Source organism: Mus caroli, chromosome 15, assembly GCF_900094665.2.
Source record: "Mus caroli chromosome 15, CAROLI_EIJ_v1.1, whole genome shotgun sequence".
NCBI lineage: Eukaryota > Metazoa > Chordata > Mammalia > Rodentia > Muridae > Mus > Mus caroli.
Window position 1 is genome coordinate 90,162,360 of NC_034584.1, and position 25,424 is coordinate 90,187,783.

Genomic DNA, 25,424 nt, shown 5'->3' on the forward strand with positions numbered 1-25,424 from the left:
CACACACACACACACACAGAGCAATGAAAATACAATCAATAGAAAAACATGATCAGTATCAATAAATTACAAGCACCAAAAATGTTTGCCAAGTATCTGCATTTCTGTTGCCCATAGCGATTCGTCTCTTAGTGCAGTAAATTTAAAATGGAAATACAGCAGACGGTAATGGATAAAATCTTTATCCAAAGTTTACCCAAGCAAGACTCCCACAAGTATTCACTAATTTCCAATCACCTTGCTCCCAAAAGCCTTTAAGATTGTAAGAAAATTTTAAAGTGAACTCAAACTTGATAACTAATTCACTAATTTGATCCAGCCAAACAACAGAGATGTATTTGGCTATAAATAATGGCAAGCACACAGCATGTATGGTCCTGGCCAATTTCCTGGGGCTGGAAATAGGAATTAGCAGAGGATAATGAGTAATTTCTAACCAAATATACCACCATTTCTACATGCAAGGAAACCCTTTCTTAAAATGTCTGTCCCTAGTTACTCTGTTTATAAGGACTGTTGATTTAACTCAAGCTAAAAACATACCTGCACTTGTTTCCCATCTGGTTGTGAGGCGATGTAGCTGACCTGCTGGGATGGTGGTGGAGGGGGTGGTGGTGGCAGTCCCTGAGGTATACTTGCAGGGGCAGCTACCTGCATGAGAGGTACTCCTGTGTGGAGATGCAGGGGCATCGGAGGGTGCATGGTGAATGGGTTCCGCTGCATATTCATCATCGGGGCGGGAACACCCACTGGGTATGGGAAGATCCCCATAGGCGGGTGCTGGGCATTCACTGGAGGCTGCATCACACTCATGTGTGGCTGCATCATATTCACAGGCAACTGAGAACCGTCAACTTGGTTTGTTTGGTCTTTTAAGTTAGAATCTGTCAAAAGAAAAAAGGCTTTGTAACAACAAAAACATGTCATACTTATCATAAACACAGAATCAAATAGCAATAGGCTTAGGACAACAATACCAAAAGCTACTTATTTAATCTTGTCGTTTTAAATATGCAATCAATTTTAACAACACAAAAATTCTCTAAGTTTCTAATGCCAGGTTACATAGCATACATCAAAATTAGTAAAGAGAGCTAAGAGGTGGCTCACACTTCTTAACCCCAGCACTCAGGTGGACCTCTTTGAGGCCACCCTGTTCTGCTTAGGAAATTATTGCAAGGGCTACATAGCTGTCTTCAAAAACAGAAGAAAAGAAAAAATTAAAAATTACTAATTCAAAAGACTAGTTTCAAAAAAAATCACATAAATTACAAAAGTTATACCAAATATTTAACAGCTTTTTCTTTTGTTTTAGAAACAAATGAAATACTAGTTAAATTATGTATAATAACATCCCAAATTCCTCTAATGTACAAAACAGCACATAAAATATTTAAGCCTTTGGTGAAATCTGGTGCTAAAAAAAAAAATATTCATTTAGCCAGGTACGGTGGTGTACTCAGGAAGCAGAGGTACGTGAATCTGTGAATTTAAGACCGCCTGGTCTCTTACAGCCAGTTCCAGGCTAGCCAAGGCTACACCATGAAACGTGCCCCCAGCTCCCGTGTGTATATACACATATATTTAAGTAAAATAAATGTTGATTTATTACGTAGTTATATAATTAAAAGTGAGTTACGAACACTGGAATTTGGTTTAGTGTTATAATTTTAGTACCTATTGAGTTAAAGATCACTTCAATGCAAGCTGTTATAATCATAGCATCTTTTTTTCTCAAGTTAAACTTTCAGAACAAGCCAAAACTGTTACCCTGCTCAGGTGTCTCCTCCTCCTGTCTCATCCACCCCGACTGTGGGCCTGAAGAGTTCCTGCCGCGCCGGGAGTAATAGCTCTGCACGTCTGCGGGCAGGGTCTTTCTTACTGCCCAGCTAGATGCAGACGTCCACCCTGACCTGTCTGCTGCTGTGCCAAAGGACAGCTCCTGCTCATTTTTCCGCTTAGAGGGCTGCTGCTCCGCAGACTTGAAAGAGTCGCTCCCTGAGAGGGGTGTGCGGCTTTGCCACCTGTTCTCGCTCTGGTCACTACAGGTAAAATTACCTCTGTAAGCACCTTTCCCACGGCCGCCTCGACCACGGCTGGACATCCAGCCGGGGCCAAAGTTTTTAGTCCAAGAATTCCCTGAATTTTCATTTCTGTTTTCTTCCCAGTGGGAATCTTTTAACTTTTCTGGATTTCTGGTCCTTGGATCTGGCCCAGAGTTTATTTTTTCTGTTACCCAACTGGGACAGTCATTTCTATGCTTATCTGTGGAACCTGGATCATTAGTATCTGCAGTCATGTCATTTTTTTCATTTCTTGTATTTTCATTTTGTTTCTCTGAATCATTCCTCCGGTACCGGTCACTTCCTCTAGGACACCTCCAGCCATCATTTGTCCATCTTTCCTTCCACCGAGGAGAGTAATTATCTCTCTCATTTCTACCAAACGATGAACTCTTACTTTTTGTTCTTAATCTTGATGGCGATCGAGAGCGGGATCTGGACCGGGACCATCTTCTAGCTCTCCTCTCTCTGTCTCGCTCTCTCCTCTGAGCTTCTCTATCACTTTCTCTTTCTCTGCTCCGGGACCTCGACTTTTCTCTTGAGGAAGAATCTTTCACTCGGGACTGAGACCTCTGGTTCTCTCTAGAAGTATCTCTTCTTGGGGACCCTGACTCAGATCTTTTAGCTTCCCTAGCATTCTCTCTCTTTGGAGAGCGAGACTGCCTCCTTTCTCTTGCTACATCTTTTTTCGGTGAGAGAGAACGAGATTTTCTCCGTCCTCTGGCAGACTCTCTTTTGGGTGATGGTGACTGAGTACTCTGACTTTCTACTGCAGTCTCTCTTTTTGGAGACGGAGACTGAGCACGCCTCTTTTCTTGTACAGCATCTTTATTAGGAGACCAAGTTGTAGATGGAGAATGGAACCTAGATCTTCGAGTACGAGGCTTTGGGGCTTTATCCACTAAGCTTTCAGCTGGTTGTGCTACAGTTTCAACCTTCTCAACTGCAGGATCAGAAGACAGCTTGTCGTCAGAACCGTGTGGCACAGAATTTTCACTCAATTGTTTAGAGTCAGGATTTGCCGAGGACTCTACTTCAGACTCATTCTGGTCACTACAGAAGGAATCACACTCCATAGGGACTGTTTCATTATTATCTTCACTGAAATGTTTCTCACTCTGTTCAACCTCTCTGTGAGGTAACTCTGCATGGATGGGATGTTCAACCAGAGATTCTGTCCTTTCTTCTAAGAATGCATCTGACTGGGGGTTGTCAAGATCATGTTTTAATAAGTTATCTTCACAATCTTGAACAGCATCAGAATTTTCATTTTCTGAAGTGCCACACACTGGGATTATTTTTGTATTTTCTGTTTGAATATGCTCACATGCTGGAATTATTTCTGTATTTTCTGTTTGAATCTGCTCAGGCAGCTCAGTGTCTGAGCTGGGAGCACAGTGTCTGTTCAGGTCATGTACAGTTTCACCCTCAGAAGATTCCATTTTGGGGCTCTCTACAGATGCTTCTGTGTTTACTGCAGAATCTTTCAAATCAGTACTTTCCACAGTGGGACTGTCCTCTCTTCTTTCATCGTTCAAATCAGTACTTTCCACAGTGGGACTGTCCTCTCTTCTTTCATCGTTCAAATCAGTACTTTCCACAGTGGGACTGTCCTCTCTTCTTTCATTGTTCAAATCAGCACTTTCTACAGTGAGACTCTCCTCTCTTCTTTCATTGTTCAAATCAGCACTTTCTACAGTGAGACTGTCCTCTCTTCTTTCATCGTTCAAATCAGCACTTTCTACAGTGGGACTCTCCTCTCTTCTTTCATCACTAACCACTGGTGTGGTGTTATCAGATACTTCACCCACGGGACTGGACATGGGTTGTTGTTCAATGTCAGAAGGTGGACAAGTAAGAGACCCTTCAGGAGGACTCTGCGTACACACAAGTGCCTGTACCTCTGGCTCTGAGCTCCCAGACACCTGCTCTTGGTTTTCTGCGGAATCACCTCCTCTTAGAGAAGTGTCTTGTGAAATATCATGGTCTGCACAGAACTCCTTGGCCTCTATCTCTGTATCTTCTCCAACAAGCACAGGAGGATACTGAGTGCAAGATTCAGAATTTAAACTTTCTGTTTGCTCCTCCATCTCATGATTGTTGGCTTGTTCATTTTCTTCTGTTTGTTCACTGCAACTTTCCAGATGCAGATGATTCTCTTCATCTGTCTGAACCGAGCAAATGCTGCTGCTTTCTACACATGATTGTTGCTCCTTCTCCAGCACGGGTGGAGTGTCAGAGTCCACAGTTTCTTCCTCTACTGAATCGCTGGATGATTTTTCAGCGGGAGGTACAGATCTCCTAAGTTTCTTTTTCAATAAAGGCGGTTTTCTTCCTCTCCTTACAGACTTCCGTTTTGGAGCCTGTCTTGTTTGCTTTTCTGGTTCAGCTGGAGGGGAAATACTTACAGAGGAATTACTATTCCCTGGGGCATCACACTCAGAATAGTTTGACACTGGGGACTTCTGGGACTGACTGACTGTCTCGGCTCGTGTGTTTCGTGTGGACCTCCTTGTAGGAGCAGTTGCTGCAGGTTTTCGTCTTGATCCTCTGGTGTTTGATGTGCCTGAAGTTTGCTTTTTTTCTCCTCCTCCTTGGGTATGTGCTAATGCATATCCCTTATGAGAAGTACCTGACAATGAAGACAAATAAAAGGTGTTAACATAGAATTTGACTATAGTTAGTTTCAGAATAAGTAACTAAAATACAGTAAAACAGTATACTTGTGACTCAAACTGTTAAGTGCATCTCTAACAAATGAGTAATAGCTTTCATCAATATCTAGGGGGAAAGAAATTGCGACTCTCTCTTGTAGCCCAGGTTAGCCCTATATCATTATGTAGTCAAGGATACTCTTGAGCTCCTGGACCCTCTTACCTGCAACCTCCCAAGCATGGGACCATGGGCATGAGCCACATCACATCCAGCTGGCCATCAGTATCTCTCTAATGGTACTGACAGAGGGCACAGACAGAGGGATTTCCTTAGGTACAAACTGTTTATGAACTCTCATTTTCTAGGCAAAGGAAACAGGAAATGCTACCCATGTGTGAGTATAAAGACTACTTGTCTATACTGAACTAACAGATGTTATTTTTAAAGAGCTACGATTTAGACATTCGAACTCTAAACAAAAAAGACATCTAGTCAGTTTCTCTAAGTTTTAAAAATGTTTAAAACAGATTTTCTAGTTAGAAAATTAAAGTAGTCCATGAAGCTATATATATTTGCCATGTACATGATGTTTTAAAGAACATATTGTGAAATGATAAAATCTAGTTAACATACACACCATCCCACAGTTATCTGTGTATGTATAATGTGGACATTTCACACTCACTCAGCATTTTCCAAGATGATAACTATCCCTTACCCTAATCCATACTCAACCACAGCCCACTGCACTTTATGGTAACTACCATGGTAATCTCAATTCCACCTGAGTGTAATTAGGTTTATCGTCATTTCATGCCATGACTCTATCACTCAGCATAACACCATCCAGGTTCATCCATTTCAACAGATGGGATTCCTTCCTTTTAAATGGCTATATAATAAGCCACTGTGCACATGTACTCTAGTTGTCATGATTTTAAAGTTGCACACTGCCCAAATAGTACATAAATATCCAAAAATCACTGTCATTTATTCTAAATCATCAACACTCACATGTGTGTGAAGGCAAATGGAGGTAATAATTATTTTTGTAACAAAAAGTAAATTCACAAACTTTTACCAAAATGCTCTAGTGACGTGGTACTTGCTGGGAAAACCGTCCTTGGCAAGTCTGTGGAAGCCAGAGAGAGGAGGCCTGTCTCTACACTCCAGGGTACGGAGCCAACCCTGAAAAGTTAAGCAAAGATTTCTTTAGTTATGTGCTCTAGAAACTTGAGCTACTACAGTCTACAAATTAGATTAGTAACATTAAAATACATTTAAATAACATTAAAATAATTATACTTTTTGGTCCATTAACTAAACATGCAAAACCAAGGTTATTCATTACCCAAACATGGCCACAAAATATTTGCAAAGAAAACAAAACAAAAACAAACTTTAAAGGCATATCTTTGTATTAAAATGAAAGCAAACGTTTCTCTTTTAAATAATGGAATATTTTACACAGATCCCCACCCCCACCCCCACCCGGGCGGGAGGAGTTATAGCAGGGGGTGCGGGGTGAGGAATGGTGGCTTAATGGTTCGGACTCGTTCAGTCCCAATGAGCTGTATGGCTCACGCACTGACGCTAACTCCAGATCCAGGGGGCTGATGCCCTCCCCAGGCCTCCAAATGCAGTCACACAAATGTGCATGCACTCACACTTGGACGGACACACACACACACACACACACTTAGACATAGTTATATAGCTTCGAAAAAAAAAAAACAAAATAATTCAGTCTTTAAAAAAAGATCTTAACTTTTATTCTTTTTTGCTACTATAAAAAACACCAACTTTCAGGTACAGCTGATGTAAAATATAAGTTCATTTCAGTATACAATTTGATGATGTTTAAACAATACACACACAGAGAACATTTTCATTTCTCAATAAGCATCCTCACTCACTCTTCTGAACCTGCCTCCCTCTATCAGGCCAACACCTAAAGGAATCTTCATACTACGCTACACTTTACAGGTCCTTAAACTCAGTTCTGAGGAATGATGTGCAGCAGGGAAGGTCCCCAGGTTGTCTGCATTCAAGTCCAACCGACTTCCCAAGCATTTTCTAAATAAATTTAGAGATTTAGTTAAGTCTCCTAACGGAAGACCACTTCAGTCAGGATCAGATGAGATTCTACAAGAAATAAGACTTAAAAAAGAATATTTAACTTGTGTAAGTACAAAAACAAAAACAGGAACTGCAAAAAATGGTTGGAAGTATAAGTATGTGTGAATTAGAATTCCTTTGTATTTATGTTCCACCATCTCTAAAGCATGAGAGCAGGACACACAGCATCCATCCCAGTGACAGATAAAGTCTGTTATGAGGAAGAACAGAAAGCTCAGGAACTGCCATGAGTGCTGGCAGAAGCCTAACTCAGTAGAACCTATCTGCCCTGCACCAGCCTTGGGACTACAGAAAGGAAAGACTGGACTACAGAAAGTCCTAAGGCAGGGGCAGAGTAAGCAGATGACCAAATCACTATTAGAATGTGTATGTCTGAAAACAGAAATGCAGAAACAACGCTTCAGCAGATAGCACGAAGGTAACCTTTATTAGGCATTTATAACACCAAGTTTAATTTATACAGAATCTCCTTTAGAAGTACAGATGGAGCCTATAGTTAAGAATTTTGCGATATTTTGGGGTTTATTAGATATAAGTTTTAGTGAACAATTTTTACCTTCCATTTCCAGGTAATGTATTAGGAAACCATGACAACTCCAGTTCCTGTCGTTTTTGTCTAATCAATGCACTGATTTCATTCATTTCTATAGATTCTGTACTAAAAGGAAAAAAAAAGTAAAGTTTCATTAGAATTCCCAGAAAGTTTAAGAAAAGCCTGAGTTATAAGGTGAATAGTACACGTTTCCACAAGCATCATAGATAAACACCTTCAAAATAAGCACATCCCTGCCACAAGAACTTTTATAAAACAAAACTGTATTTAAATGCATACTACAAAGAATTGCTTAGAATTCTGAATTAACATCTGCAGGATGTTGTGCGCCTTTGAGAGTCCTAGATACAGAGGCTAGGTTGGTCTCAAAAGTCCATCATGTACTAGTTCTGATGAGGACTGACAGAAAGCCATGAACGCTGGGCTGAGTGGGCACTTGAGTTATTAACACAGAGTTATTAAGATCACCTTCAATTCGGACATTAACTCCAACTGGTGTGAGAAATTCTTACTCAGGACAATCATGTTCTACTTTAATCCAAAAGAAGAAAATAAAAATGGGTGTCATTATCTTGACCCAAAATAGATTTACCTCAGCTTTTCATGAAGGGAATCAGATGTAATTGTTTCTTGAGTACTCAGACAAGCTCTAAAAATATCACAATTCTACTTTGTTGACTCAATAAGTCTGTGTGATTTTAAAACATCAGTATTTAAATCACACAACTATATACCCAATATCTACCTGTTGATCACTATGTATCCAGAGTACAGGATCAGCTCTGACACAGTTGATTTCATAGGTGCCACACTTATGATTTCACACTTATGTTTCCCCAGCATATATCGAAATTATGCTCAACAACCTATTTAAGCAAACATTGTAGAACACCGAATAACTATCTATCACAAAAGTTCCCTCTTTGCTAGTACTAGTTTGTTTTCTAAGGAACAAAAGTAAAATGAGTTCTATCACTTTTATTGAGCCCAGTTTAAATCTCTACCAAAAGTCAATTATGACTACAACACAATGTGTAACAACTACAAAGCAAGGACAGTAAGCACTAACCAGGAAGCTCTATAGGTGCGAGGTCCCCAGCTGTGGCTGCCACATAAAAACACACTGGACATGTCATTTCTAATACAAGAATCTGTACACTGATTTGATCTTTGAACCTAAAAATATAAAAAGTTGTTAATGAAACCAGAACACAAAAATATTTAAAAGGAATTATATGCACCTTAAGCAGTAAATCACTAAATAATAAATCACTGAATAACTATGAAGAAAAAAGAAGTTTTCCTTTATTTCAACAAACCTTATTTGTCTTTACTGTAGCATTTTTCTTTCCACCCATTTTGTTTGAAATGTTTCCTATAAAACAAGCAAACAAAGAAAACAGAACCTGGTTATTTGTTTCAAATTTTATTTCAGAAGCCTATACACCTTTGACATTGATAAAGAATGTCAAAATGTCAAAGTGTCTAGAAGTGCTGCATCTCTAATAACATTTGCATTAAAAACTTTGCAATTGTTCACTGCATCTTATTCGACCACAGACAAAGGGAAATGCATACAGTCACAGTGAACAGAACCCGTACACTCACAGCATTATGGGTATGACTCTAAGCAAGGCTTTTATCACCTTAAGCAAAAAATGTGACATAGAAGTCTTTAAGCTTTAAGAGCAATTAGTTACATATAGGGATTCTCATCTACCTAATACTTAACATAGTCACAAACTCATGTCAAATGGGAGCTTCTTAAGGGAAAGGGAGGTTTGGGGCCAGGTTAGTCAGGTGACCTTCAGTCACTCAGCCTTCAGAGCAAGCACCTCGTTCCTCAAACCTTAATGAACACGAGGTGCTGCATGGCACTGCTTCTGCCACAGCGTTGCTGCTGGCCATTGCTCACTGCCTTCTCTTTCCCTTCTTTCTCTTGTTTTCTTTCTTGGTTTTTCGAGACAGGGTTTCTCTGTGTAGCCCTGGCTGTCCTGGAACTCANGAACTCAGAAATCCGCCTGCCTCTGCCTCCCGAGTGCTGGGATTAAAGGCGTCTGCTACCACTGCATGGCCTTCTTTTTCTTTTTCGTTAGTTTCATCAGGAAATATTTCTGTGTAATTTCAAATTTGGTAATGTAAAGCATATCTTCCTTTTGTTTAAAGATTGTTTTATCATTTTTTAAATGCATATGGGTGGGGTGTCTGTGTATGTATGTGAGTACTGTGCCCAAAGTCCAGAGGCATCAGACTCTCCATAGCTGGAACTGCGCAGGCATTGAGCTGAATGCAGGGAAATACACCTGAGTCCTCGGCAAGAACAGTGCATGATCTGAACTGCTGACCAACTCTTCAGCCCTTTAGAAAAGATAAATTCTATTAACATCTTTAGAGCTTACTAAGTTTTTGTTTACTGCTAAGCCTCATGTGTGCGTGCACATATTCGTGCATCATGCATGCAGAGACGAGAGAAACAGGTCAGGCGTCCTCCTCTACCACTTACTCCGTTGGATTAGGATTGTTCTCTGACCGTGAAGATCTTCCAGGACTTACCTACCTCCACCCCACACAGCCAGGAATACACTTTCACTGCTAGGAACTTACATGGGTCCTGGACACTCAAACGCCTCCACATTTGCACAGCAAGTGTCTGACCCACTGAGCTATGTTCTCAGCCCATGAGGTCCGTCAACGTATTTATGGTTTATCATAGACTGTTGCTGATACAATCAGAGGTATTTCCTAAGAGTTCTAGGAAACATCTACATTACAAATAGCCAGGTTTGCTTGCTTCACAAAAGGAATATTGATCATCCCATCACTAAAAAACAAAACAAACAAACAAAGAAACAAAAGCACACAAAGTTGCAGACCTCTTTCCTGCTGCTCAAGGCCATATGTCCCCGTCCTCAGTTTTCTTATGTTAATACTATTGGTTAAACATATTTTCTATTTAATAGCACAATAATTTCCTTTTTGATTGCCAGCAACATGCCTTAATACTGATGATATAACAAATATAATGTGAATATAGAGGTCAAGGGAGCTGACTGAGATTTGGCAACTTACTGTTATGCATTATGAAGCAAGCATAACTAAAAGATGAAAGTTATTTTTTTTTCAAGTCATGGTTTTGCTGTGTAGCTGTGTCTGCCCTTTCTTAGAACTCGCTCTGTAGAACAGGCTAGCCTCCAACTCAAGAGATCCACCTGCCTCTTTCTTCAGAGTGCTAGGATTAAAGGAATATGCCACCATTGTCCAGCTGAAACAGTGATTTTTAAGTTTCTTAAAAGGCCATCGTAAAACCTGAGTATCCAGCTGCAGCTTACAAATAAGCACTTTCTGTTCAGCCGCATACAGAGTTGCTGTACTGTAGTTACACCGTATCTTCTATGTCCCAAAGGCATTGAACTGTTTGGATTCATCCACTACCTAATTAATATGTAGCGTTTACATAATGCTGTTTGTTGTTTGGGAAACGACCTTTGAGAACCCATCATCAGACAAACAGCTTGTGGAAAGAACTGTTCATTTTCTACCAATGTTAAATACTGAGAGTTCCACTGGCACTCTCATTAAAGGATTCAACGCTGGTTAATGTCTCTAAATTGGAGCTGGAGAAATGGCTCAGTGCTTAAGGGCACTAGTTGTTTGTATAAAGAACTAGTTTGCAAAGGGCCAAGGTCGGGTTCTCACCACTCACGTGGCAGCTCACAATCATCCATCCGAGGTAACCAAAGCCTGACTAAACTTCAAGGGCACCGCACAAAACATGAATACACATAAAATTAAAATTAATTTAAAAAAACACCTCTATATTGTGATTATCTAGAAATAATTTCACATGCCCACTATCCTTCTAAAATACTGAACGTATTTTGAGAAAGCCATCAAGCAAATCATTCAATTTCTGCTTCTCATCAAATCAAGCACTCATCAAATCCTGTTTCCTGCAGTGTTGATTTTATTGTTTTTGAGAAAAGCTCTCAGTCTATCTCAGGCTGACCCTGACATGAGATAGAGCCATGCTCCTGCTGTGGCCTCCCAGGCCCAGTGTTATAAAGATGAATGACCTCACGCTACCTTTCTCTTTCTAAACAACATCTCTATCTTGGTTTCTTTTGTCTTTTTTAATCACGTAAGACACCTATGTTTGCTCCTCATGCCCCTGGCCACCCATCTCCTTTGCTACCTTCACTTTATTCTACTTTATATAGTAACATCTGGCACTGCAGGACAAATGTAAAACTTACAGCCACAGCAGGAGCTAACTTAGGATTCATTTCACAAGTTCTTTGCTCTTGTTAAGAACAATCCTTTGCTTTCCCCTGATAAGACACTGAGAAAGTGTCTGTGGAAATGACTGTCTAAGCCCTAACATATTTACTATGTCTTTGCTTTTATTCCCGCCCTTGGCAGAGCATTACAAAACTTCCTAGATGATGCACTGTTGTCCTCAGTGTTTCCAGGTATAACTCCATCAGGATAATCATTGTTGATACTCCTACAACTAGCCTGTTATGCGTGATCTGCTGTCTTTCTCTCCTCACTTAAGACAAGCAATATTTTTAAAACACTTGGTGTACACAGTTCTTTCCTTATTCTAGGGTGCATTTTTGTATATGTATGTGTGTATATTGTTTGTGTATGTGTTTATATGTATACGTGTGTGTCCATGTGTGTAGGAAATTTCCTTTTGAATAACTTTAGAGCTTTATTATCTAGTATTTAATCTTCTATATAAATACCATCTTTGTTGATTCTACTTTCTGAGATACTTAATAAATCTCCTATTGAAAATTTAAATCTCTAAACTTTTTTAATTTCTAAAATACAAAAGATCTTTAAAGAACTTTTTTCTTAGGGTTGGAATTGAAGTCAGTGGTAGTTTATGTACCTAGCAGGTACAGGAGCCTAACTTAGGTCTCTACCTTGTTCCTTCTTATGAGATTGGTGGCTTCATCTCTCAGAATATTAATTTCTAAAGTTGTTCAACTCCCAACATTGAGTCTCTGACCATGTCTATTCTGATTTGTATACTGTCATTTTCCTCAAAAATGTGGAAATCCTCAACTGTTTCTGGGACACTAAAATATGGATAGAAAATAAGGCCCAGGGGACTAGGCTAAGTGTGTTCACTGGGAGACTCCTAGAAGCCATCAACTCTGAGCACGTATCCGTGGATGCTTCCTAGCTTCCTATTTTGAGTAAAATATTTAAGAAGATATCAACACTTTAAAAATGATCATCAGTGGAAGGCCAGTGACTTCAACATTGGATTTAATTTCCCTCTTTATCACTGGTTCCTCTGTCTCCATTTGTCTAGAATTTCACCTAATTTATTCTCCACTCCAGAAAAATGTTGCAGTCTGAACAAATACTCCCTTTCCTCTTATCTGTTGAGGGAAGAATCGACTGGAGGAACTGTACCTTTAAAAACTGTTAAGCAGCCAGGGTGGTGGTGCACACCTTTAATCCCAGCACTCAGGAGGCAGAGGCAGGAGGATTTCTGAGTTCGAGGCCAGGGCTACACAGAGAAACCCTGTCTCGGAAAAAAAACAAACAACCCTGTTAAGCAAGGCATAATGGCACTCACCTGAGAGCAACACTTGGGGAGCAGTGGCAACTTGGTCTCTCTGAGTTCCAGACCAGACAGTTCTAAGTGAGCTCAGGACAGCTACGACTACCTAGTGATATTGTTTTTTATTAAAAAAAAAAAATGTAATGTAAAAAACTGTTTCTTGAGCCAGGCAGTGGTAGCACAGGCCTTTACTCACAGCCCTCAGGAGGCAGAAACAGGTGCATCTCTGAATTTGAGGCTAGCCTGGTCTACAGAATGAGTTCCAAGACAGCCATAACTACAAGAGAAGCCTAATCTCAAACAAACAAACAAACAAACAAACAAAGCAAAACAGAGCTGTTTGTCACTACACCTCTTATCGGTCTTCAGATAACAGAAGCCTCTAAATCTGTGAACTGACTCTCAATTGTTAACTCCACTCCCCCTATGAAAGCTTCAAGTTTCTGCTAAGGCGATTTTTTTCCATCCCACTTAGAGAATCACATTCAAGCTTCTATTCTAAGGTCATCTCTTCTGTGTTCTTCCTTTCCTAGTTCTCTGTGTTGCTTAAACAGGTGTTCAATCTGCTATGCTAAACTGGAAGCATGGCTTGTCTTTAATTCAATGTTACCCTTTTAGGGTACATAGTGTGAATGTGTGTCTCTGCATACTCAACTATTAATTCTGTACCTCAGAGAGCTAACGGCCCATCCCTGGTCTCATAGTTTGTAAATATTCATTCTCTCTTCTCTACCTAAAGCAATCTAGAAGTGTATCTAATTGGCTTTAATAAAGAGCTGATGGCCAATAACTGGGCAGGAAGTGAAAAGCAGATCTTCAGGGTAGAGAGAGGGACTATGGGAGAAGAAATGTCCAGAGAATGTCTGTATAGATGCATCTGCCAATAATAATTCCGGCTAAGGCAGGAAATAGAAGATGGGACATCCGGGAGGAGAAAGTTCTGAGATAGAGCTAGGCATGGGAAGATCAGCCCGGGAGATGTGAGGAGATGGATGCATGGTACCTGAACACAAGCAGCCAGCCACATGGCAGAATGTAGATTAAAATACTTGGGTTATCTAAGCTATGATCTAGTCAGAGAAGAGCCTAGCTACATGGTCAAGGTATTTATAACTGTATGTTGAGTCTTGAGTATTTTGAGAGCATGCAACTGGGAGGACGAACCAAACCCAACTTGTACAGAAAGAGGCTAGGGAGCCCGTTAACATACAGGCAAGAGCACAGTAGAGAGGTAGGCCTGGCCACATGGCAGGATATAGTGCAGAACTAGTCAGGTTAGAGTAGACCACCCAATGAAAGGCCTAAGCTTTACAATATTAATAAGTCTCAGGGTCATTATTTATATCGTTGGCAGGTCTGAGATAGTCCCATTATATCTCCCAAACACATTTCAGTAAACACTAATCCCAAAGACATTTGATGAAAACATCTTTCCATGGACTAGGGTACAGTTCAGTGGTAAAGCACTCTCTCGTCCAGACTGTAAGAGTTCCTGGGGTTCAATCCCAAGCACTTCTGGGCAAGTGTGGGAAAACTCTTGTATACAACATAAATTAATAAACACTCTGAGCTTCATGTTAAGCAGGCGTTCAAAGTCTGACTAATACCAACAACAAATGTGTAATTAAATACAGATAGCATGTCCTTAAGAAAGGCCTGAAAGGAGTTGGACAGAGGGCCCAGGGAGTAAAGTGTCTGCTGGGCAAGCATAGAAACTTGCATTCGGATCCCTAGAAGCCCCATAAAAAGTGAGAATGGAAGTGGATGACTGTAGTTCCAGAGCTGAGGAGGTACAGACAGGAGGCGCCCAAGGGATTAGCAGCTGGCCAGTGGAACTGAACTGACAACCAAGCTGCAGGTTTGCTGAGAATCCCTGTCTCAAAACGAAGGTTGAGAGTGATTAAAGACACCCAACATCAACCTCTAGCCTCCAAATGCCAGGACACACACACCCACAGGAGCATTTGAACCAATCAGGACAAAACCCTAATGTGTATTAGCACAATCCTCTCAGTATCAGAAACAGAAATCATCAAGTGTCTATCGCTCCTGGTAGTAAATTTTTATTTCTCATTCTATTATTAAATCAACAGGTTGGGAAGTTTTCATTTGTTTGTTTGACATATTCTTTTATTTTAAAGGTACTCTGACACACACGCTCTCTCTACCCTTTCCTCTCCCCTCATGCATGGCCATACACATACACCCCCATCCCCACCAAAGGAAAAGGGAAATGCCTGAGAGACTTTTGTCATAGATTTACTATAAACAAACACAAATCAAAGTTCATCTTTAAAAGCAAAATCCAGAGAGTGCCCTGAGATGATGCTCAGCCAGTCCATGCCAATATCCCAGACCCCAATGTCTGAGACCCACAGGCATTTACCACCTCCCCAAGCTATGTGCAGTAAGGCTACAAGGCAGGCTACTCAACACCAAGTATTCAGGAGATGGTCTTTCAACACATACTTCCTTTCCTTCCTTCTCCCTTCAAGTCAAAAAAAAAGAACAAGGAACAGTAGAAATGACCTCCATGAAAGCAAAACAATGTAGCACATATGATATATATTGTGGAGAGATCTAAGAAGTGCCATTACCAACTATTTTCAAAATCAAAATAGTACTAAGAAATATGGCATTAACACTGAGTTACAACACAAAGGACACACAAGCGGAGTTACTTACTATACAACACCTTCAAGCCATCAGATCTTTCACATAATACATCTTCTCTTATGGTGTTTCTTTTTCTGTAGATATGAATAAGAGTTTAAAAAGATTTTTAAAAACTAAAATTTTGTTCAGTTTTTTAAATCCACTGCCCATCACAATGAAATATTCTTATATACTCAGATCAAATAATAATAGGCTAAACTAGGTTTTAAGATACAATGAACTCTATTAGTATTTAAACAATAATCTTACTGACTTTCACAACTGGCTACTGAGACACGCAGAATAGAGGTCATTACTTATTTAAAGGAGCGGTTGGAAATGTCTAGCAAAATAAGGTATGCATGAGTGCCACTTGCCATCCATTTAACCTTCTCCCTCTAATGACTTCAACGGGCGCTTTATAGAGGCAAAAACATAGCTGCAATCCTTTCCTTAGAGGCATGGAGATGGATAATCTCATCCCAATATCCCACCCACTGCAAAGGAAGCCCCCACACTACTTCTCACACTTATGTATGGTCACACTGAGTCCCACTGTAGACTTAATTACTAACCTCTTGTTGCCTTTGGAGCTCTCATGATAAAAGAGTTGATTCTTAAAAGACCTTTGATTTTCCTTTTCCTCCGTTTCTCTCAACCATCTTTTCACTTGAATCTGTAAGTAAAGCAAAACTACCTATTAAATAAGTACACCAGCATTGCAAGCAGCTTTGCCATTCTCCCTTGTAATTACAAAATTAAACAAACAAAGCCGCCACACTGAAAAGCGCAATCACAGCCTGACACTATGGTTACACCTTTAAACTCAGGAAAGACAAAAAAAAAAAAAAAAGAAGACTTCAAGACCAGCCTAGGCAGAACTATATAACTTTATAAAGATGATTGGAAAATAGTTTGTCTTCCAGAGAATCTACTTTGACGTTTATTAACACCTACGTATGTTTTGTCCAATAAATGATAATTTGCATAAGTGAAGAAGACATAAACAATGAACTCTATTAGTATTTAAACAATAATCTTACTGACTTTCACAACAGGCAGATCCTTTTGTTTTGTGTATACATGTTCATGTTCAAGTATGAGCATGCTTGTTTAGGCCAGAGGAAGATTCCCGGTGCTTTTGCTCAAGCACCATCCACATTTCTGTTTGGAAGTAGTAACTAAGTAAGTTATGCTGCTGGCCAGTGCGACCTTCTATTCCAGCTATTCTTTAAATACAGGGATGGAACTCAAGGACTCGTGCTTCTGCAGCAAACGCTTCACTGAGCTGTGCCCCTAGCCCTTCTCTAACAACTTTTAGTGCATTGCCATACTGTTTGTACATTATATTGTTGTGCCGAGTTCACGGGAAACCCAGGCGAGCCCAAGAATTGCAAAGTCCGCAACTCGCAAAAGAGTCTTTTATTTTCAAGTTCAAACTCGGTTCAACCACCTCGCACTCACCAGGTGAATGCTGGCAAGCGACCCTGAGTCCAGAAACATTGGGTTTATATACAGTATAGGGATAGTGTGAATATTTAGAGAAAAGGAGAACAGAGGGTGGAACAGTACTGAAGCGGGAGGGGGGTTAACAGGTGTCTGTTCAAGGACTAATTTTATGGCTGTCATAACTGTCTGTGACCTGACCTCTGTTTACCTTTTTCCCATGGTCTCCCTTGAGCTTGTCATTTCTCTAAGGTCTCAAGGACAGGTGCCCGGAGTCCTGCTGCTCATCAGCAGGAGTGGTGAGTGCCACTGCCCATCTAAGGCTAGGAGAGGGGGAAGGAGCCCTGGCTACTGTAGGAGGATACAGCACGCTGTCATAGATTGCAATCAGTTCCTCCCTTAGAGCTATCACACACATGCATGCACAAGTGTGGTTTGTCATTTTTTAAAGTTATTTATCATTTATTTTCATACATTTGTTGTTTCTCATATATCTTACTCACCACTGTTCTATCTTCCTCTTTTCCTCATGAACTCAGTAATGGTTCTATTTATTTTCTTCTTTTTAAACAAGCAAAAAAAATCAACAATAAAATATTAATCATTTGTAAGGGCCAGAGAACAGGATGTGTGCTATGAAACCAAATCTCCTAGAAATGTCAGAAGCTCACCCGTCAGCACGGCTGCTTAAACCTGAGCAACCCTGGCACCATCAAATACTCTAACATGGAAATGGGTAATCTCAAGGGCCTTCAGCCCTGGATGAAGAACTACAGCCATGTAAAGAGATGGTGTTCCCTAAGAAACAGTCCCCAGTTGGTTATCCAATACCAAGGGGTCAGTCCTGAAATCACACATACAAGGAACATTGTATAGCCCCTAGACATTTAGGAACACACACACAGACACACCTATATAACAACAACGAAAGAAAAAGAGGCCAGAGGCCATCAATTTGAGAGCTAGGAAAGCAGGAGAAACCTGAGGAGTTGAAGGAGCAAAGGGTAAAATGATCTAATTTTAATCTGAAAAGCTAAAAATGTTTCTTAATTATAATCATGATTCATACTAAGGAATATCAAGGCCATGTAAGAACACAAATGTCAATTTATATTAGTTTTATTTATCCAATCTCCAAATTATGCTTTTCATAACAACAGTTTTTTTTTAAGATTTACTTATTATGTATTTATAATCCTGCCTGCATGTACACCTGCAGGCCAGAAGAGGGCATCAGATCCCATTACAGATGGTTGTGAGTCACCATGTGGTTGCTGGGAATTGAACACAGAACCTCTGGAAGAGCAGCCAGTGCTCTTAACCTCAGTCATCGCTCTAGCACCCATAAAAACTATTTTTAGATATTTGGAGCTTAAGTATTATAAAAGTTTATCTTTGAATTCAATACAATTAAAACATTTTTGATGAAAAAATGTATTCACTGTGTTGGGCAACTAAGGTGTTTTAAATACAATCATGCTGCTGATGAAGCACTTCCATATGCATGTGACTTCTTCTGAAGCCATTAATCTATTACAGCATTAGGTGGCCACTGTGGGGTGCCTGCTTTAGAAGCCAAAGGAAAAGCAGTCCAGTATTAGTTACTGGCACTAAACGCTGCGAACTTGCCGTGTTTAAGAGAAAGGATGACACACATTAAACCTAAAGGTGAGCCAATTTTAGCTGGAAATCTATCACAGCAAAGCAGCTGCAGCTAACACCATGAGTGAAACTCAAATGAAATCAAAGGCTTACCTTAGCACAACCTTCAAAAGCACTGAGTTCAAACACGGCCTGAAAAGGTTTCCGATCGATTGGACAAGAAGCCAATATCTGAGAAATGATTACAAATGTGTCTTTAGAAGAGATCACAAACTACACTAAATACAATCATAATTCCCCACTATCATAGAAATATATTTTTCTAATTTCAAAATGAAGGAAAGGAAATATTCCCAGACTGTACTATACCACACAGCAAAAGACACCTTCAGCCTGCTTCATTCTTTCCAATGTTTCCTGACTGAGAGATAACACACTGACTGGAGTCAGGGACCAGAGTAAAGAACCCATTCCTAAGAGCCCGTAAGGACGGGCTGCCCAGTGAGAACTCCTGCTAAAACCAAGGCTCAGCCTTGGACCTAAAGAACAACCCTAGAGCTAAGTACTTAGATTCTTTTGTAGCTTCCTAATATACACTTATCTCTTTAAAATTACAATTCATATGCTGAGTTCCATTTTATTTTTTCTCATAAATTAATGACCATACATTGGTTCACAGTAACTTTTCTTAACAGGAGGGCATGTCACAACAGCGTTAGTTTTCATTTTCTTTAACAGACACATAAGGTTGAGCATATTTTATTTAAGGACATATTCAAAGCTTCTTTCTATCCATCCATACTCTTTACCTAATTTTTCTTCCGTTTCTATTTTTTTTCAAATTGAATTATGTGTTCTCTATTTTGTAGGGAAAATTGTCTTTCAATTATTTTATAATTCTAAATCAACCTAATTTAGATATATGTCCCTGTGCTTTCAAAACTTTATATGTATCAACTATAATTCTATTATTAGATAATTTTGGAATTCAGGTAATTCACTTTATACTATTCCTTATGGAAAATGTTGTAATTTTTGCCCATATTTAAATAAGCTTATAGAACAGAGTATGTGTGGCCCCAATCATAAAACACATTTCTACAAAACTCATGGAATTCTTTAAAACCAGCTAAAATATAAACCGAGTTACTTTCTACTAATTTACTAAAATGTATATATTTTTTATTGTTAGTAAGTAGGCTCTGACATGAAAATGTTTCACCATCGGAAAGAGAAGATGAGGACTTACTACAATAAATCAATACTGACAAGATAATAACTTAATGTACTTCCAAGTTCTCAGGACTTAGGATGCTATAAATTTGCTACCAAAAAAATGTGTTTTAAAAGAGCAAAACAAAGTATTTTACGTCTTAGTCATAATGCGTTTCAATTAGCAATTTTAATTTAAGGAACTGGATGTCCTAACAATAAAGCTGCTTGTCAGCAAAAGCTATAACATTTCTTAGAGATTAGTAAAAGCTATAACATTTCTTAGAGATTAGTAAAAGCTATAACGTTTCTTAGAGGTTACATTCTTAGACTTATATTGAAAATATCTAAAGTACTCTTCATTTTCCCAAAGTTTTTGAATATATTAATTTTATTTTAAAGGTAATTTTAAAAGATTAAACAGTTAATAAATGAAAATTAAAATGCACAGCGGCTCTGTATTTACTGTCTTTCACATTTCCTCTTTGTCCAAACTCTGGCCCTATTACATAAACTCTTTGTGCTTCATGTACTTAATTTGTGAAAACAGGGATAAGAACTTTAAGGTTAATTTATGTTAACTGACTGTTAGCAATTCTTAGAGATGTTCCTCTAAGAATGTTTGTGGTATATACTAGCTCCTACATAAGATCCAGTCTAACTACACTGAGAAACACCTACGTCAACAAAAGGACAATCTACAATGTGATATAGGAAACATGAGTCCTCAAATAATTTATTTTGTTGGCCAACCTATAATAAATTTATGACCCAAAGAAATAAGATTTATCAAATCAGCTGGTACCTGAAATTATACAGTCTCACTGTGTTTCTTATTAAATTTCCTCTTGACATCAACTAGCCATCATTCTTTCTTTTTAATTTTTAAAGTACCAAGATGTTAACCTGATCCATTCCTGCTTTGACATGTTCCAAACATGTGGGTTCTAGGCAGGATCTCCATCTTTTTTCCCACTATGACGACCAGTTTGTATCTGACTAGACTCATTGAATAAGGATCTCCACTGCTATAACAAAAACATACATACAAAGGAAATCAGGGAAAACCTGGCAGGAATGAGAAACTCTACTAAGTTATAGTCTAGACACATTTAACAATCCTCATAATGATGACTTAATTAACATCAGAAAATAACTCACTTTGACCCAATCTTACCAAAGAGGAAATATTAATACCCTAAAATTACATTATCTTCTCCAGGTATGAAAAGTTTAAATAAATAAACCCAGAAAAATAGATAAGATGCTTTCTCTGGGACTAAGAAACAATGCCCATATGTAATCTTAAACACATCTAACTACTGTAGAAGAGTATTTCAGAGACGAAACAGAAATCTATTATTTATTCTCCATTTTCATAGTACACACAAATTAAAAAAATCAATGGAAAATCAAAACATGTTTTAAAAATTAAGAAACATAATTTTCCTTAATGTCCCCTTTAGGTATGAGAGTTCATTAATATATACAAGTATCCATCCACACATCATGTAATAATGGCATTAACAGAAAAGTTTTACAAATGGGATTTTTTTTTTTTGCTTTGTTTTGTTTCAAAATGGCTTAGATTGTCTATTTTAAGGCATTTATAGGGGATTCCCATCCCTACATTTAGCAGATAGTGAGACAATCCCAAGATAGTTTGGTCTTTAAAATAGCATTTTCAAAGTAAAGTTTGACTAGAAATACTGACTGATTTTTTTGGTTTTTCAAGACAGGGTTTCTCTGTGTAGCCATGGCTGTCCTGTAGCCCAGGCTGGCCTGGAACTCAGAGATCCGCCTGCCTCTGCCTCCCGAGTGCTGGGACTAAAGGCCACTAACCGACTGATTGAATTTTTAAGCTGCAAAGTTTTAAGAGCTCCTATTTAAAGCTAATGTAGAGAAAATTTAATATTTTAAATGAGTTTAACTTTAAAGACTATCAAACTGTTTTATATGTAAAAACTTTAATATTCATTATTTTGATTACTTATATAACAAAAATATCATTATTCAACTATTTAATGTGACTTTAAGTAATTTTAAAAATATCGAATTAGTTCCATAATCAAAGTATCTAAAAACACAATTCAACTTTATGATACAACTACAAAGTTAATAGAACTTGCTCACTGTTTTACGTACAATGTATATTAAAAGCAGAGCACATATCTTATAGCAAATGCTCTGTACTACTGTTATATAAGAGGGAAAATTTGATAGAAAAAAACTTTCCTGATGATTTCAGTAAAACATACCCTAGTATTCTGAAGCGTTGTAAATTCCCAGTTCAGACAAACTCATATTTAAATGTAAGAACAGGAAACCTTCCTTATTTGAGAATTCAGCTTCCTGATGCTGCTCTATCCTCAATCACAAAGGCTGCCTATAGATAGCCCCTCCTAGAGAGAGAGAAGCAAGTGTTAAACACTGAGTCTCAACACCTATGCTTACAGCGAAGTCTCCCTGTTCACAGGGACCTACACCACCTTCTCTGCCACTAAGAAATAAAGCACATTATCTACAAAATTACAGTTCAAAATCAAAGAGGGCCTAGGATTGCAAACCGTTAGATGGTCGGTGCTTACTTCCTCAGTGATAGTTCCAACACAGCTAGCCATGGACCTCCAAAAGGCTCACCTGGAGCCAAGCTACATGTTCCCTATCACACCTAAACATTCATCCCAAAACCCTCTGTCAAGGCACATTTAGTTCTTGACAGCAGCTTTCAAAAGCATATGCATAAAATTAACAGCTGTCAGTGGTAATATTAACACTAGGAATATATTCAGCATATCTACTCAAAAGGAATGTTTTCACACTTCCCAAGATACACTCTAACTCTAGGGTAGACTTACACTTTCTCTTAATGTCATCTGACATCTAATGATGATTAAGGTTTTTTTCCTAGTATAAAAACAGAAAATTCAGGAAATTGACTGTATAAATCATTTTAAATATTCTGACATTTGCAACTGGTGTGTGGCATGTGTGTATTTTACCTGATGGGTGAAAAGAATATTAAAGAATCTCACAGTATTCTTATATTCTTTAGATAACAACGTCAACTGCTCTGAGATGTTTGCCTTTGCTGTTTAATCTGAAACCACACTTGCACCTGCCTGTACCAGCCCTGCCCTTCAGGAGCTCCGGGTCGCCTGGTGAATGAACATCTTCAGCTAACTGTCCAGTCTGACTTCACTAACCTTTTATTCTCAGACTGAGCTGTCAGCATTCCACAGGTATAGAGGAAGTTCAATCAACTCTTTATGTAGGGAAACTAATTACATTTTTAAAATGCTTAAAATACTTAAAAGAAATATGTAAGAAGAACTGGGGCTGATGAGACAGCTCAGAGGTTGAGCACACTGACTGCTCTTCCAGAGGTCCCGAGTTCAACTCCCAGCACCACATAGTGGCTCATAACCATCTGTAATGGGATCTGGAGCCTCCTCTGGCACACAGGTATACATGCAGGCAGAACACTGTACATAATAAATACAGGGAAACACCTCAGACGCTATCAAGACTAGGCTAGCTCTATATACTAGCTCTATGTACCGTCAACACTGCATGTCCTTGCAGTGCAGCGCATCTCAGAGCATGGACTTTGCATATTCAACACTTGAGGTCTTAGTTTAATCCTCAGCACCAAAAATAGTGAGAACTACACTAAGCCCTTTAAACATAGAGTGTTTCTAAGTTCTCAAACCATAACTTTCTAAACACCAAACTTTTATTTTAACTATCTTCTGGTGACTGTGCCAAGGTAAAAGGCAAACAAGAAAACAAACCAAAAAAAAAAAACCTATTCTCATATTAATGCATATAGGTGGGATACTTTGTCTGTGAAGGATCATAAATATGGTCAGTTGCCACTATTTCTATTGATGCATCAGACTTTTCTAGTCTTCATGCACATGGACATGAGAATATGTCTGTGCACCATGTCAGTGCAGGAGCCCCCAGAAGTCAGAAAATGATGTCAGATCCCATGGAACTGTAATTATAGACTATTGTGTGCCACCATGTAGATGCTGGGAACTGAACCAGGTCCTCTGCAACAATGGTCAATGCTCATAATTGCTGTGCCGTACTTCCAGCTCAGAAATGCAGTATGTGAGATAAGGAAATACCTTAGGTAGGGTAGTAAACGTTAGCACACTGCCTCTAGTATACTTAGCAGTACAAAGGCCTTCCCTCAATTTCAAGACTCTTAGCTCTAATAGTAATGGTTTAATTTTTATTATGTCAACAGGTCATTTCTGCCAATTATTAAATATCCTATTTCTCTTTCTTCTAGTCCCCATTTCTCTTATTTCAGACAGAATCTTGGTATATAGACCTAGCTAGCTTGGTACTTGCTATGTAGCCCAACCTGCCTACCCTCTAAAATCCTCCTGTCTCAGCTTCACAAGTACTGAAATTGCAGGTGTACACCACCACACTGGTTTTTCAGAACTCTATATACTCTGGTTATACTTTAAGCTAAGAGGCTTACCACCAATTCTTGTAACTGGCCACCATTACAAGAGACTCAATGTGTTCTAGTGTACCTATGGTGGGCCATTAGGTTCTGGAGCCATCAACATTGGTAGAGGGAATATCAAGCTGAAATCTTTTGCCTAAGTAAAGTAGATTTTACGACATATCTATAGATGGTCATTTACTTTAACACTTTAATTTTGCTTATTTGTTTAAATAACCACAGAAACAAGACCTTAGAACATGGAGAAATTCAAACTAATTTTTATTTGAGAAATGGTACTTTAGGGACATGAAAATTTTCAGGAGTGTGTATAATATAAAATCACTAAAGACTAAAATACATTCAAACCTTCGAAATACCAGTTTCTTGTGATAAAATATCTTCAGTGACTAAAGTAAAGTGGAAGGGAAGGGTGTGCTTGACCTCTGTCTTTAGTCCTGCTCAGTGAACTTCAACTACAAACGCAGCAGAGCTAATCCAGAGAAATGATCCAGAATGTGGTCCACGCTTCTTCTTATCATATAGGTTTCCAAGTACAAGCTCACGTGGATCCCTACACTTCTACAAATGGATATTAGTAAGGTTTTAAACTATAGAGTCTTAAATTTTATTTTAACTTTAGGCTACTCTTGAGATATCTGGAAACAAATTACAACTTGAGTCCAGAGCCTTTACTTTTTGCATGAAATAAACATTAAAATAGTGGCCTAAATGAAAGAATGTTGACTATAACCTGCGAAGAGTCTTTACACATACACATTTATTTCTAGTACTGAATCTGAAACAAACTGCATACATCTTTAAACAGGAGGTTGGAAAGAATGAGAGCAAAATCCTTTAATGATGACAATGGAAAAAAAAAAAAAAAAAAAAAAACCCAGATATTGAAATCTGATTATATTTTCAAAAGAATGTGTATACTTTAAAACCATCAAACTGTTATCACAACAAGACTGGATGGAAATTGAGAGACCTAAGTAACTCTGCAAGCATGCATTTATTCATGATTTATAATGAACAATTTGAGTG

General features: G+C 38.7%; 1 protein-coding gene across 4 annotated transcripts in view; it reads right to left on the reverse strand.

Annotated features, from left to right (window-relative positions):
- Window positions 1–25,424, reverse strand: part of Scaf11 (SR-related CTD associated factor 11) — a 51,452-nt gene that overhangs the window by 4,751 nt on the left and 21,277 nt on the right. For all 4 annotated transcript variants that reach the window (XM_021183328.2, XM_029469602.1, XM_021183329.2 and 1 more), the window contains 9 exons: window positions 18,848–18,925; window positions 16,222–16,322; window positions 15,677–15,741; window positions 8,730–8,785; window positions 8,480–8,586; window positions 7,414–7,515; window positions 5,800–5,906; window positions 1,771–4,695; window positions 544–884 (listed from right to left, as the gene is read on the reverse strand). In XM_021183328.2, coding sequence (XP_021038987.1) covers window positions 544–884; window positions 1,771–4,695; window positions 5,800–5,906; window positions 7,414–7,515; window positions 8,480–8,586; window positions 8,730–8,785; window positions 15,677–15,741; window positions 16,222–16,322; window positions 18,848–18,925 — 3,882 coding nt within the window. The remainder of the gene's footprint in view (window positions 1–543; window positions 885–1,770; window positions 4,696–5,799; window positions 5,907–7,413; window positions 7,516–8,479; window positions 8,587–8,729; window positions 8,786–15,676; window positions 15,742–16,221; window positions 16,323–18,847; window positions 18,926–25,424) is intronic.